The sequence below is a fragment of the Aquarana catesbeiana genome, linkage group LG01 (assembly GCF_042186555.1).
Source record: "Aquarana catesbeiana isolate 2022-GZ linkage group LG01, ASM4218655v1, whole genome shotgun sequence".
NCBI lineage: Eukaryota > Metazoa > Chordata > Amphibia > Anura > Ranidae > Aquarana > Aquarana catesbeiana.
Window position 1 is genome coordinate 352604674 of NC_133324.1, and position 13887 is coordinate 352618560.

Genomic DNA, 13887 nt, shown 5'->3' on the forward strand with positions numbered 1-13887 from the left:
AGAGGGGAGAAAACCATTTACATGCCTTCTAAGTTAGGTAAAATAATGGCACGCCATGCATAGTGCAGATGTAGCTTTGTATTTAATAGGATAACATCATAGAGAAAGAGAGAACCCTTTCAAAATCATCCTGGCAACAGGAAAAGACCAGGAGGTTAGCTGTCTTGTCATATAACACCTTTTTGAACTTAATCAAAAACATAGAGAGGGGAAGGGGGCCAGCAAGGGGCGGACACTCTCACCTCAAACCGAATGGAAAGAGGAGAAAGGAGAAAAAAATCAGATCAGAATGTGGAATCAACCACACATCTATTGATAGAAGATATCTCTTATGATGTTAAAAATAATTATCTATATTAGATATCATAATCATCATATGCTCCTTCCCACAAGTTGCATATAAAACCTTAAAAGACAAAAGTAGCTGCGCTATAAAACTTAGATGATAAATGTAAATAGAACAATTCAATCACCTCTAAATATAATGATTATGCGCCCGTTATAACGTGACAAGCAGTGAAAAAATTAAAAAATACATCAAAGAATAAAAAACATGGATAAATGAGTATATTCAGTCCATTCCAAAGATACAAAGAACAATCCTTCAAGGGTAGGTAAGACAAGCATCCATGCAGTGTGAATCATGCGACCATAACACCCAGAAGAGCGTGGTGACAGAAGGGTTCCTCCACCAATAAAAATGCTGCCCCTTACCAGCTCCTAAGATCTCTTGTTACAGGAGATCATGCAGGCGTGTGGCTTTCTACCCCAGCCTCGAGTCTTTGATAAGGATGGATCCTAATGTTTCTCCCCACCATGAATCTTCTAGGCAGTGGATGGGCACTCCTGGCCATATAAAAGTTACAAAGGAGGAACAATTTACATACTTATTGTGCGGGACACAGAGCCACAAGAAGGGCTTTTTCTTATATGGCAAAGGATCAAAGTATCATCCGTTCTAGAGCAGCATTAATTTTGTGTATGCTGGTTGTGATGATATATGTAAGTTCCCAGAAGAATGCAAAAAAACAGAGGAGTTAAAGGGACCCAGGACTAGGTATTAGCGGACCACAGATGTAGGGGGTGACCCCATATATCCAACCACCTCAACTCCACCACCTTGGCCAGGCGGAGACCTGTGAACAGACCTTCCGTCCCCAGATCATATCTAAATATGGGGCCCCATATAATTAGATGAATCTGCAGCACCCAAAAGGTGCATGGCGCGCCACTCATCCACTTCAAAACAAGAAGGCATCATTGGTCCCTCCTGACAATTGTATGCTGCCACATTACATATTACAATGTCTACCTGTAACATATCTAAGAGCCTGTGCTTAACATATAATCTCACCAAAATTCCATATTAACATTTTTACATCGCATGTTACATTTATGGCTAAAGCCTGACACATCCCCATCCCCCATAACTCAAACCTTGTAGATGAATCTATATCTCAACATCTGTCCACCATACTATGCTGGTACAGATATATAGATGTTTTTATGTTGTGGAATTCGAGTGAGGCCAATCTACTGAAATTTATGGATCACCTAGCAGATAATGTTTACAATCTCAAATTTACTATGCAAAGTAATTTGACATCAATCCCCTTTCTGGATGTAAACCTCTTTAAGCAGGTGGATGGAACACTGGGTACATCGCTATATAGAAAACCCACAAAATACTCCACGCATCTAGTGCACACCCCCAATTTCTGATTAAAAGTATACCTTATTCACAGTATTTGCGGATCAAGAGGAACTGCTCAAATGCTGAGGATTTTGAAAGAGAATCTAAACTTTTACGATCCAGACTTCTCCAAAGGGGATATTCAAAGACCACTTTGAAAAAGGCCTATAACAGAGCATGCCAACAAACTAGACATGAGGCCATATGAAAACATTGGTATCTCCTGACTAGGTATCCCATTGTGAAAATATATCAAGGATTGTCCCCAACTGACCTATAGGAAACGTAGATCATTTAAAAGATCAATTGGTCCAAAGTCATTTTCAGAAATCTCCTGAGTCTTTTGACTCTAGGAAAGGGATACATTTATGATCACATATATTATATTAGGAAAAATCTTCTCTATACTACTATTGGAAGACATTTAGCTCTCAAACACAAATGTGATACATCTATGATTCAATTTACGGTTTTAGAGAAAGTTGTAGAGGACCCCAGAGGGGGAGTTTTTGATAAGAAACTATTGCAACATGAGACACGATGGGTTTTCAAGCTGAATGCTTTGCCACCAGGGCTAAATGAAGCACTGAGCTACAAACCCTTTCTGTGAGGTTTGAGTTATGGGGGATGGGGATGTGTCCGGTTTTAGCCATAAATGTAACATGCTATGTATAAATGTTAATATGTAATTTTTGGTGAGATTATATGTTAAGCACGGGCTATCTTAGATATGTTACAGGTAGACATTGTAATATGTAGCGTGGCAGCATACATTTGTCAGGATGCCTTCTTGTTTTGAAGCGGATGAGTGGCGTGCCATGCACCTTTTGGGTGCTGCAGATTAATCTAATTATATGGGGCCCCATATTTGGATATGATCTGGGGGTGGAAGATCTGTTCACAGGTCTCTGCCTGGCCAAGGTGGTGGAGTTGAGGTGGTTGGATATATGGGGTCACCCCCTACATCTGTGGTCCGCTAATGCTTTGTCTTGGGTCCATGGGTTTTTTGCATTCTTCTAAGAAATTTACATATATCGTCACGACCAGCATGCACAAAATGAATGCTGCTCTAGGACAGATGATACTTTGATCCTTTGCCATATAAGAGACTGGTGGATTCTGTCTTGTGGCTTTGTGTCCCGCACAATAAGTATGTAAATTGTTCCTCCTTTTGTAACTTTTCCATGGCCGGTAGTGTGCCCTGCATGAATTTTGATAGGAGGGGTTCCCCTGTTGATTATTGTCGGGAAGTGGCGTTCACCGCACATGCGCGTACTTTCGTTTCATTTCATCTCATTGTAGCTGTGGTGGTGATGACGACGTGCGCGAAGAGGGACGCGCTTTACGGTCACGCCCATTGGCGAATACGGAGTGATGCACTGATATCCCTGATTGCAGGGAGGCGTTTGATGTGGAAGGGCGGACCTCCCACACTCACGTAGGACAGGTTTGCGTGACACAGGTGTATTCATTAGGTGATTAGACGCCGTTTTTTTGGCGCCAAACACAGATACTTAAGACTGTTGATTTTCAGTGAGACAATGGTGGCTGATGCTATGCAGGAGATGACAGTCTTGGAGGTAAGCTGCATTGGATGGCTGTGGCTGGCGGATTGATGGTTTTGAATATTGGATTAAAGTAATGGTTATATATTGTTTTCAGATGTCTGCTTGAAGTGGGGTCAGGCTATTTGTAGTGAGACATGCTTAAAGAAAATGGCATATCAGACTAAGTGGATCTTCTCATATACAGTATCTCACAAAAGCGAGTACACCTCTCACATTTTTGTAAATATTTTATTATATCTTTTTTCATGTGACAACACTGAAGAAATGACACTTTACATTGTAGCAAAGTAGTGAGTGTACAGCTTGTATAACAGTGTAAATATGCTGTCCCCTCAAAATAACTCAACACACAGCCATTAACCCCTTCAGATCTGCGCTATAGCCGAATGATGGCTACAGCGTGGATCTGCTTTGCTGGAAGGCCGTCATTAGACGTCCTCCCCTTTGCACGCTCCCCGTGCATGCTATGATCACTGAGTCAATGAGACTCGGGTGATCACAGATCCCGGCCCCTTACCACATGATCAGCTGTCAGCCAATGACAGCTGATCACGTGATGTAAACAGAAGATCGGTAATCTTCTCTTTTTTTTCTCCTCACGCTGATGCCAATCGGTGTCTCATCAGTGCCACCTAGCAGTGCTGCCTACCAGTGCCGATCAGTGCTTATCACTGGCACCCATCAGTGCCGCCTCTTAGTGCCCACCAGTGCCGCCTATTAGTGCCCATCAGTGCCGCATTATCAGTGCAGCCTATCGGTGCCTATCAGCGTACATCAATTAAGGAGAAAAATTACCTATTTGCAAAATTTATTAACAAAATATAAAACGTGTTTTTTTTTTTTTTTTTTTTTTTTTTTTTTTTAAATTTCGGTCTTTTTCTTTTTTTACCACCAAAAGAAAGCTCTATTTGTGGGAAAAACATGATAAAAATTTCATTTGGGTACAGTGTTGTATGACCGCGCAATTGTCGTTCAAAGAGTGACAGCATTAAAAGCTGAAAATTGGTCTGGGCAGGAGGGGGGTTTAGGTGCCCAGTAAGCAAGTGGGTAATGTCTAAACCGCTGGCAACAGAAGTGAGTTCATCCCTAAGTGAAAATGTCCAAATTGGCCCAAAGTGTCAATATTTTGTGTGGCCACCATTATTTTCCAGCACTGCCTTAACTCTCTTTTGCATGGAGTCCACCAGCGGAGCTGGTGGATGTTAGAGACCTTGCGCTCCTCCACCTTCCATTTTGAGGATGCCCCACAGATGCTCAATAAGGTTTAGGTCTGGAGACATGCTTGGCCAATCCATCACCTTTAGCCTCAGCTTCTTTAGCAGGGCAGTGGTCGTCTTGGAGGTGTGTTTGGAGTCATTATCATGTTGTTATATTGCCCTGCAGCCCAGCCTCTGAATGGAGGGGATCATGCTCTGCTTCAATATGTCACAGTACATGGTGGCATTCATGGTTCCCTCAATGAACTGTAGCTCCTCAGTGTTGGCAGCACTCATGCAGCCCCAGATCATGACACTCCCACCACAATGCTTGACTGTAGGCATGACACACTTGTGTTTGTACTCCTCACCTGGTTGCCGCGACACACGCTTGACACCATCTGAACCAAATAAGTTTATCTTAGTCTCATCAGACCACAGGGCATGGTTCCAGTAATCCATGTCCTTAGTCTGCTTGTCTGCAGCAAACTGACTGCGGGCTTTCTTGTGCATCATCTTTTGAAGAGGCTTCCTTCTGGGGCATGCAGACCAATTTGATGCAGTGTGCAGCATATGGTCTGAGTACTGACAGGCTGACCCCACCACCCCTTCAACCTCTGCAGCAATTCTGGCAGCACTCATACATCTATTTCCCAAAGACAACTTCTGGATATGCCGCTGAACACGTGCACTCAACTTCTTTGGTCGACCACGGCGAGGCCTGTTCTGAGTGGAACCTGTCCTGTCAAACAGCTGTATGGTCTTGACCACCGTGCTGCAGCTCAGTTTCATGGTCTAGGCAATCTCCTTATAGCCTAGGCATCTTTATGTAGAGCAACAATTCTTTTTTTCAGATCCTCAGAGTTCTTTGCCATGAGGTGCCATTTTGAACTTCCAGTGACCAGTATGAGAGCGATAACGGCAAATTTAACACACCTGCTCCCCATTCACACCTGAGACCTTGTAACACTAACGAGTCACATGAAATCGGAGGGGAAAAATGGCCAATTTGGCCATTTTCACTTGGGGGTGTACTCACTTTTGTTGCCAGCGGTTTAGACATTAATGGCTGTGTGTTGAGTTATTTTGAGTGGACAGCAAATTGACACTGTTATACAAGCTGTACACTCACTACTTTACATTGTAGCAAAGTGTCATTTCTTCAGTGTTGTCACATGAAAAGATATAATAAAATATTTACAAAAATGTGAGGTAAGTAGCCTCTTCCCCTTTTATGATATAGCAGTATTGGATGTTTCATTCACCCTTCTGTGGGGTGCTTCTGTATATATTTGCTGGATTCTAAATGGAGGGCCCTTATTGTGTTTTTCTATATACTAGGAATATCTGGCACTGTAATATACCTGTACAGGTTAATACTGTAACCTGAGCTGTTTGACTTACTTATTATGGCAATTGTGATAGGCTATGTGGATGTATGGCTCTCTCTTTCTTTATGATGTTATCCTATGAAATACAAAGCTACATCTGCACTATGCATGACACGCCATTATCTTACCTAACTTTGGAGGCATGTAAGTGGTTTTCTCCCTTCTTTCTTCATTTATTGAGGATATGCTGTATATGCGATGCTGTCTACCTTGCATGTATTAGGTTTAATTATTTTATGTTGTATTTCTTTTGGATAGGCCTACTGTTTGTCGAGATTAAATGGTCCTGAGGAAGCAGATTGCGAAACGCGTCAACCTTTGGACAGAACAGTAAAAGCTAACACAGTTTGGCCAATTGTTTACATTCTTATATGAGCTTTTGCTCTAAATGTTTTAAATATTTTACTTTTACATTTTTGTAATAAACTTTTTGATATAATTTTGGTTGCTGCGTCTCCTTCTGATACCGATTTAAAGTCCGTACATTTGTTCTCTTTTTTTCTGGTAGTAAAGCTTGTTATCTCCTTTCTGTCTCCCATACCTTCATGTTGGCCTATCACTATGATGTTAGAAATGTGGGTGTGTGTTGGGGGTGGGGTAATCAAGCTTTGGCACTACTAGGAAGAATTGTCGATGATTTGCACAGGGTATTCAGCATTTAAAGAAAAACCTGGAGATTACTTCTTCTCTAGGTGGCTGCAGTTGATACCTAATGACAGCGTTTTATTTTTTGGTTCTTTTGAATGACATTCACTTTTAATTTCTTTTACGAACATTTATTCTTTCTGTTCCCATAGCCATCTTTCGTTACAGATGCCATTCCCTTCACTCAGCCTCACTCCTCAGGTAATCTTGTAGCATATTTGTAGTTATAATAATTTCTGTCTTCAACTTTTGTTGCATACAGTATGCTCATTGCAAAGTTGTTGAAATCCTAGTATTCCAATTTTATAGGAAACCGTTATGTTTTGGAAAGGTTGCTGTTTCTACTGATTTCTGCATTCTGATACCATGGTTTGTAAAAATCATCTATTAGCTTTTCTGTTCCTTTTTTATTGAAAATATGGCAGAGGTTCTGTGATTGGTAGATATGAGTAACAGACATCTCTTTCATATACTGTCATATCGGATACATTATGTGCTGCTTAGCTCTAAGCATGATGCAGATATCCTTGTGTGAGCAGTGAGAAGTATATATTGATCATGCACACAACATAGTAGATACATTTGTTCTGTTATTGAAAAACTAACAGTAAAGTCAAATAAGCAGTTTCTGAAAAATAGTGGCCAAAAATATGTGCTGTTGATCTTGTCCTAAAATGGCTATACAGTTATTTTTCGTTCGTCCAGCAGGCTGAATGAAAAAATCGTACAGTACAAACTCCTCCATCCACATAAACGAGGTGAATGAGTGATTTCCTCCCCTGCTTGGCCACTATTTTCTGACAGAGGCACCCGCCACTGTCAGAATACGTTGGTCAGTGTCTATAGCTGAAAAGATTTTCAACATGATCCTTTGTCAGAAGTCGATTAAACAATTGGGTTCTGTCAAGTGGAGGATGCCCACACACTGATCAGATTTCTATCAGTGTGTGGCAAGCTTTATTTGTCAGTTGCTTACATGGATTTTTTATGTCTTCTACTGATTAAACAGTGGATCAACTTTGTTTTTTCTCAGATGGCATTTCTGCTGGATGCTGCCTATGTGGTGTGAAGAATGTCTCTGTAGTGTGCACTTCATGTAATGAGACCCTCTGTTTGGCTTGTGATCAGCGAGTACACTCTCACCCCAACCGATCACATCACCTGCGCTCTCCTTATGGTATTTCCACTACTCACAGGTACTGGCCACTTCTTGGTTTTAGTTATTGTAAGGTCAGCAAAAGACCATCTAGCAGACTTAATGTGTTTTTCTTTTTTTTTTCTCCCAGGCTTAAGGAAGAGGAATTTATTTCACACCTTTCCTCTCGTCCTCCTTGGGAATGTATGACTTGTAGTACATTAAACAAAGGTGGTTCCGTGCTGTGCATCACTTGTAAACGTCCTCGTGGCTGTAACAACATCATGTCCAGCATGTTACAAGAAACTTCCTTACAGAAGGATATATGGGAGTGCCAAGCATGTACCCTACAAAACCCCTCTTCTGCTGTGCTGTGTGCAGTTTGTGACCGGCCTCGACTAGCTCGGAAACCATCTAGAGAAAATGCTGAGTCCACTGTGTCATCTAAAGATGGCACAGATACTAGGGATCGCTACAAAACTATGCCCCTTCCTCAAAAGACTAGCCCTTTGTTGACGGAGAAAGAAATACCGCAGTCATTTGCATTTGGTAACAAAATGGAGAGTGTGGAAAGAGCTAACCAAACATCAAGGATCTACGGTGCAGAAGATATTGGTGCTTTCCCAAAGAAGGATAGCTTAGATAACACATATACATCTGAGAAATCCATCAATGACCCAATCCATTCTTTAAGAAGCAGTCTGGCCAATGTTGCTGAATCATCAAAAGGAAGCCTTGAGCAAGGAATAAAAGTGAGAAAACTAGAGGTAATATATGGGGCAGCTAGCTCTCAGTTTATGTGCCATGATATGTTCAGATTTTTTGCGTGACTATTGTTCTATGATCTACAGGGCTGGGAATGCTCCCACTGCACCTTTTACAACAAACATAGTGGACGTGTCTGTGAGATGTGTGACCGCACAAGTGGAGTGGCAAGTCCTGCCGGAGATAAAAAGATACTTGACGCACACAGGCAATTACTAAACCAGGAGGCGATGAGGCAGAAGCAGCTAAAAGAAGATGGTGTCAAATTGGTGGCCTTAATTAAGGTAATGGTAATTTGTCACTATCTTGCACATTGCATGACTTATTACAGATCTGTACGTGGGCACCAGCCACTTCACAATATTTTAAATCTATCACTGCCAGACTTATAAGCTGTATGGAGACACAGAATATGCAAAAAAATAACTGTATTGTGTTTTTTTATGCATTCTTTAAAGAAAAAGGTTTTCATTTTTATAACAAGAGATTACAGCAAAACACAAACCACCTCAAGAACTGTATTGTTAATTACTGCCCAACAAATGTACTCCAATACTACTGCGCATGTTTTTTAAACCAGCAGAGTGGTGGACGTGTGTTTCTGGTAAGCTGTTCTTAAATGTTACTGCAGAAAACACACACGGCTAATGCGCACATGAATGGCTGTGATCTGAGCTTTTGAGAGCCCTATGTTCTGTACTAACGATCAGGAAGCGGGAGGTCTGATACCTGATCACTGTGACAAACAAGTCCTTGTAAAAAAAAAAAAAAATAGGTAGATCAGAGTTTGATCTAGGTCATTGTTAGGGTCAGAGTCCGTGTATTTTAGGTAGGATTTAAAAAAAAAGCTTTTTTTAAATTCGTATCAGTATGTTTTAGGTAGGATAAAAAAATGCGCTCTATTCTGGGCTGCAATTGTCAGGAGCAGGTCAGTTTATTTTTGGTGGTAGGTTTTGATAATAGCAAGAAATATACAACTAAATTTTTTTTTTTATTACTGCCAGTTTTCCTTTGATAATGAAAACAAAAATCAAGATTTATCATTTACCACTTTTGTCCTGAGAAAAACAAGATATAGCACCCCTAGATACACTAAGTAGATATGTACAGTCTTACTAACACATGTCAAATGAGAAAAAATGTGTTCAGGTTAGGATTTGTTTTACCCCCCTCATGACAAGGTTAAGGAGCCTTAAAGTGGTATTAAAGGAGAAGTATAGCTAAAGCTTGTTTGACCGTACTTCTCCTATGGATCACAGGAGTGCAGTTGGTTTTGCACTCCTGTGACCTGTTTTCAGCAGAGAGCTGGTTGAAGTCCGCTCTCTGCTGACGTCACAGAAGTTGGTCCTGGCACCGCTTCATCCCGACAATGGAAGTCGGAATCCGCCAGGAGCCTGAACCCACACCCAGCTCAGCCTCTTGGCAAGCTGCTGAGAGCCTGAGCTGGCTGCTCCGCCCCCTCCACAGCCCTGCGCTCCAGTGAGCGAGGAGGGGGTAGAGCAGAGAGCTGTGACTGATGGTCTCCGGCTCTCTGCTCAGGAAGCTGTCAGAACCGAGTGATCGGCGGTGTTTGATTGCTCGGCTCTCAGTGTAGAGGCGCCGGGGGACAGATGCAGCATCGGACCGATGCTGCATCCACCTAGGTAAGTATAAATCTAAAAAAAAAAAGACAAACCCATACTTCTCTATTAAAGGATCAGCTTTTTTGAAAAACAATAACAAACATGTCATACTTACCTGCTCTGTGCAGTGGTTTTGCACAGAGCATCCCCGATCCTCTTTTCTGTGGTCCCCCACACTCCTGGCTCATCCTCTTGTGCAAGTGCCCCCAAAGGGAATCCCTTCCTATGGAGGCACTCATGCAAGCTTGATCCTGAGCCACCCTGTCTGCATATATAAACACAGACAGGGTGGCTTGGCCTAACCCCCTCTTCCTTGTCACAGAAATTGATTGACAGCACTGGGAGCCAATGGCTTAATCTGCCCTGTGACTAGGGAGAGAGCAGAGAAAGCCGCTGCTCTCAGGCACAGTGCTGGATCAAGATCGGGCTCAGGTAAGTATAAGGGTGGATTGAGGAGGGGAATCCTCTGCATGATGATGTTAAAAAAAAAAAAAAAAAAATGGAGAAGGAGAGAAGAACGAAGATTTAGTGCTGATTAAGGATAAATAAGGGCTGATAAGGGATTAATTAGAAACATAGTTGGTTTTATTTGTTTTTTAACTAAAAATGTAAAACTGCTATAAAAGAACCAGAGAATTCACAATGAAGCACTAATATTATTGCTACACTGTAACTCTTCTTAACACTGCAGAAATTCTGTGAGTGTCAGTTTACACTAGAGCAGAAAGATCCACTGCTGTGTAAATAAAACAAGTTGCGGATGTCAAAATGACATCTACATATTTCCAGTGTAAATTCACTCGGAGAGCTGCGGGGGAGGAGGGCCTAGACATACTCCACGCACCCAAAATATTTAGATGGAGATATTTTGGCATGCTTGGCACGCGCATAACAGTGTCCTTTCAACTTTTTTCCCCTGCAACTAACAGGAAGGAGAGGCTCATGGTGTGTCCCCTGAAGAGGTGTACAGTACCGTTCAATACTCTGGAACAGAGGTGCCCTTAGGGTGGCTGCAGACAGAACTTCCCTATGTACTGGAACGGGTGATTGAAGCTGCCCAGAAAGCAGCACCTGACCTGGGGGCTTTTACAGCAGAAGAGGCTCGTACCGCATGGGTGGCTAGTGGAGGTGACATGGAAGATGCTGTGCACTTATGTATTATACAGCGGAGGAGTAAGGTACAATGATTAAGACATACATGTTCTTTGATCACTCATTTATTAATGTTAAAGAAGTTAAGACTGACCATCATCCGTCTTTGTTTATTAATGTCCATCCTTAGGGCCCTTTCACACTGATACGTTTTTCCTGTGTTTTTTTCCCTGCAAGAAAAATGTTTCCCTTTAAATCCTATGGGACTTTTCACACCTCATTACAGATGCAGTGCTTTTTAAAAAGTCCTGCATGCTGCATCTTTGGTGTGGTTTTGAAAACTGCACAAAAACCCAGCTTCCCATTGAAATGAATGTCAATCGTGGTAAAAACACACTGCGATTTTGCATTTTTGGTGCTTTTTTGAGTCACATGTCTACTTTTCTCTGGTACAGGCAACTTAGAAACGCATAGCGAATGCTGAAGCACAGCAAAATCGTGGTAAAAACAGATATGCATTTTTAACGCGGTTTTGCTACAGAGTACCCGAAGTCCCAGCAATGCTACTTTTTTTTTCAAACTATACTGACAAACTGCATGCTGTCATATTTTTTTTTTTTTTTGTATTGTTTTACTGACGAAAGTTGCAGCTATTTTCATTGTTACATCAAAAAATAAAATAAAAGTCAAGTAAGATTTTACCAGTGATATTGGCTAGGGCAGATCTGCATTAATAAGTGTCCTGCACTAATTATCTTGCATGTGAAGAAAATGGGCAACTATTACCATCCCTCAAGGTGTTTAGCACTGCTGTTCTGTTTTTTGTTTTTTTTTTCTTTAAGGCACCAGCCTTTTGCTGTTTGTTCAGGCTCCGTTCATATCTAGGGGTTGTTATTATACAGGCATTTTTCGGGCGTTTTTGCACAGGCGTTTTGAAGTTTAAAAGGTTACCAATGTAAAACGCCAGTAATCTGCCAAAAGAGAAGCTCCTGTACTTTTTTGAGCAACGGGTATTTTGCTTTAGGCCCCATGTACACAGGATGCTGAGGCAAAGTCCTCTCAAAAAATTTTTTTGACACCTTGAAACCGGCGTTTAAAACGCCCGTTTAGCCGCGTTTGCATGCTGCGTTTAGCCGCGTTTGCGTCTAGAAGCGTTTATTAAGATTCCCTCATTTAAGACCCTCCCCAAGCTCAAAAAACATTGTTAGTTAAGGCCCCTTTCACACTGGGGCGGTGGGGGTGTCGGCGGAAAAAAGGCCACTTTACCCTCGTTTTAGCGGCGTATTTGGCCACTAGAGGTGCGGTTTTAACCCCCGCTGGCGGCCGAAAAAGGGTTAAAACCGCTCGCATAACGCCGCTACAGTGGCGGTATAGCCGCGCTGCCCCATTGATTTCAATGGGCAGGAGCGGTGAATACACCGCTCCTTCACCGCTCCAAAGATGCTGTTTGCAGGAGTTTTTTTTCTCTCCTGCCAGCGCACCGATTCACTGAAGAAACAGCAGCGGCAGTTTTAGGTCGGTTTGCAGGCGCTATTTTAACGCAATAACGCCTGCAAACCGCCCCAGTGTGAAAGGGGCCTTACTATTTCAGCCATTTTCACCAGAGTGAGTAGCAGCAGCAAAGAAAGCAGTTGTCTACTTGTATTTGCCTCCTATTTCTGTGCTCTTTTTTGCAATGGATCCAATAATGAGCATATGTGAGGAAATGCTCCTGACATTGCTCTTGATGAGGCTAGAACAACGTAGAAAATTGCGTGAGAGGTCCAGAGTCACCTGCCACAAGTTGTGGATTGTCCACTTGCCATGTCACCTGCCACAAGTTGTGGATTGTCCACTTGCCACGTCACCTGCCACAAGTTGCTTGTTCAAATCTAACAACATATGGGTCAAATTCCAATTATACTTCGGATAACAGCAATGCTAGTGGTGTATTGGATTGGACCAAGGCTCATTAGGGTATATAAATGGTCTATGAATCATTACAATTACAATTTTTTTAAATTGTTTTTTTAATGGTTTTTCATCATTTGCCATCATTTTTGAGATTTTTAATGTAAAAAAAATAGTGTACATGGTCACATAGGATAACATTGAATGAGTTCAGGGGCAGTTGAAAAAAGCGTCCAACTGCCTCTGAACGTGCGTTTAGCAGCGTCCCGCGTACATGGGGCCTAAGGCGACAGAACGCTCAGATGTGAACAGGGGCCATTGAAATTAATGGGATTTGTCTTGTTGGGCATATTTTAGAGCTGAGGCTTAGAGCAGAAAAACACCCAAAAATGCCTAGATGTGAATGGAGCCTTAGAGAAGACCTGGTATGTCTTATTTAATTGGAGTATCCAAATTATAACATACAGTTGTTTTCAAACCTTTAATGCAGTGGCTTTAACCAGTGCCCAGAACTGCTGTTCTCATTACTGGGTGCGTGTTCCACTATCAAAATGCTGCTGTCTATAGACATACTATCAGCCTGATGCATGTACTAGATGGAAAAAATGGAGCTGCTATGCTGGCTTCACACAGTCAGATTTTGTTCCAAATTTGATCTTATTTATAATAGAATTATCCTAGAAAAAAGAGGGCATTCTTTATGATTTATTCATGTTGGAAGTAATTAGTGTTGTAAAGACTTGTAAAGAGAGCAACATTGGTTTAGCAGTACATTGAGTCATATTAAAATTCAAAGGCCCCAAGTCAAATTATATAGAGAGAAAAATGGCTCCTCCCACTGGCCATCAGAGCATGCCTGATGGGGAGCTGCAAAACCCAATGCTGGTTCT

At 41.8% G+C, this 13887-nt stretch overlaps 1 protein-coding gene across 1 annotated transcript in view; it reads left to right on the top strand.

Annotated features, from left to right (window-relative positions):
* The window catches only part of RNF31 (ring finger protein 31), an 86229-nt gene that overhangs the window by 24294 nt on the left and 48048 nt on the right, over positions 1 to 13887 (top strand). The window contains exons 6-10 of the mRNA XM_073632763.1: positions 6646 to 6694; positions 7527 to 7689; positions 7780 to 8395; positions 8480 to 8677; positions 10945 to 11193. Coding sequence (XP_073488864.1) covers positions 6646 to 6694; positions 7527 to 7689; positions 7780 to 8395; positions 8480 to 8677; positions 10945 to 11193 — 1275 coding nt within the window. The remainder of the gene's footprint in view (positions 1 to 6645; positions 6695 to 7526; positions 7690 to 7779; positions 8396 to 8479; positions 8678 to 10944; positions 11194 to 13887) is intronic.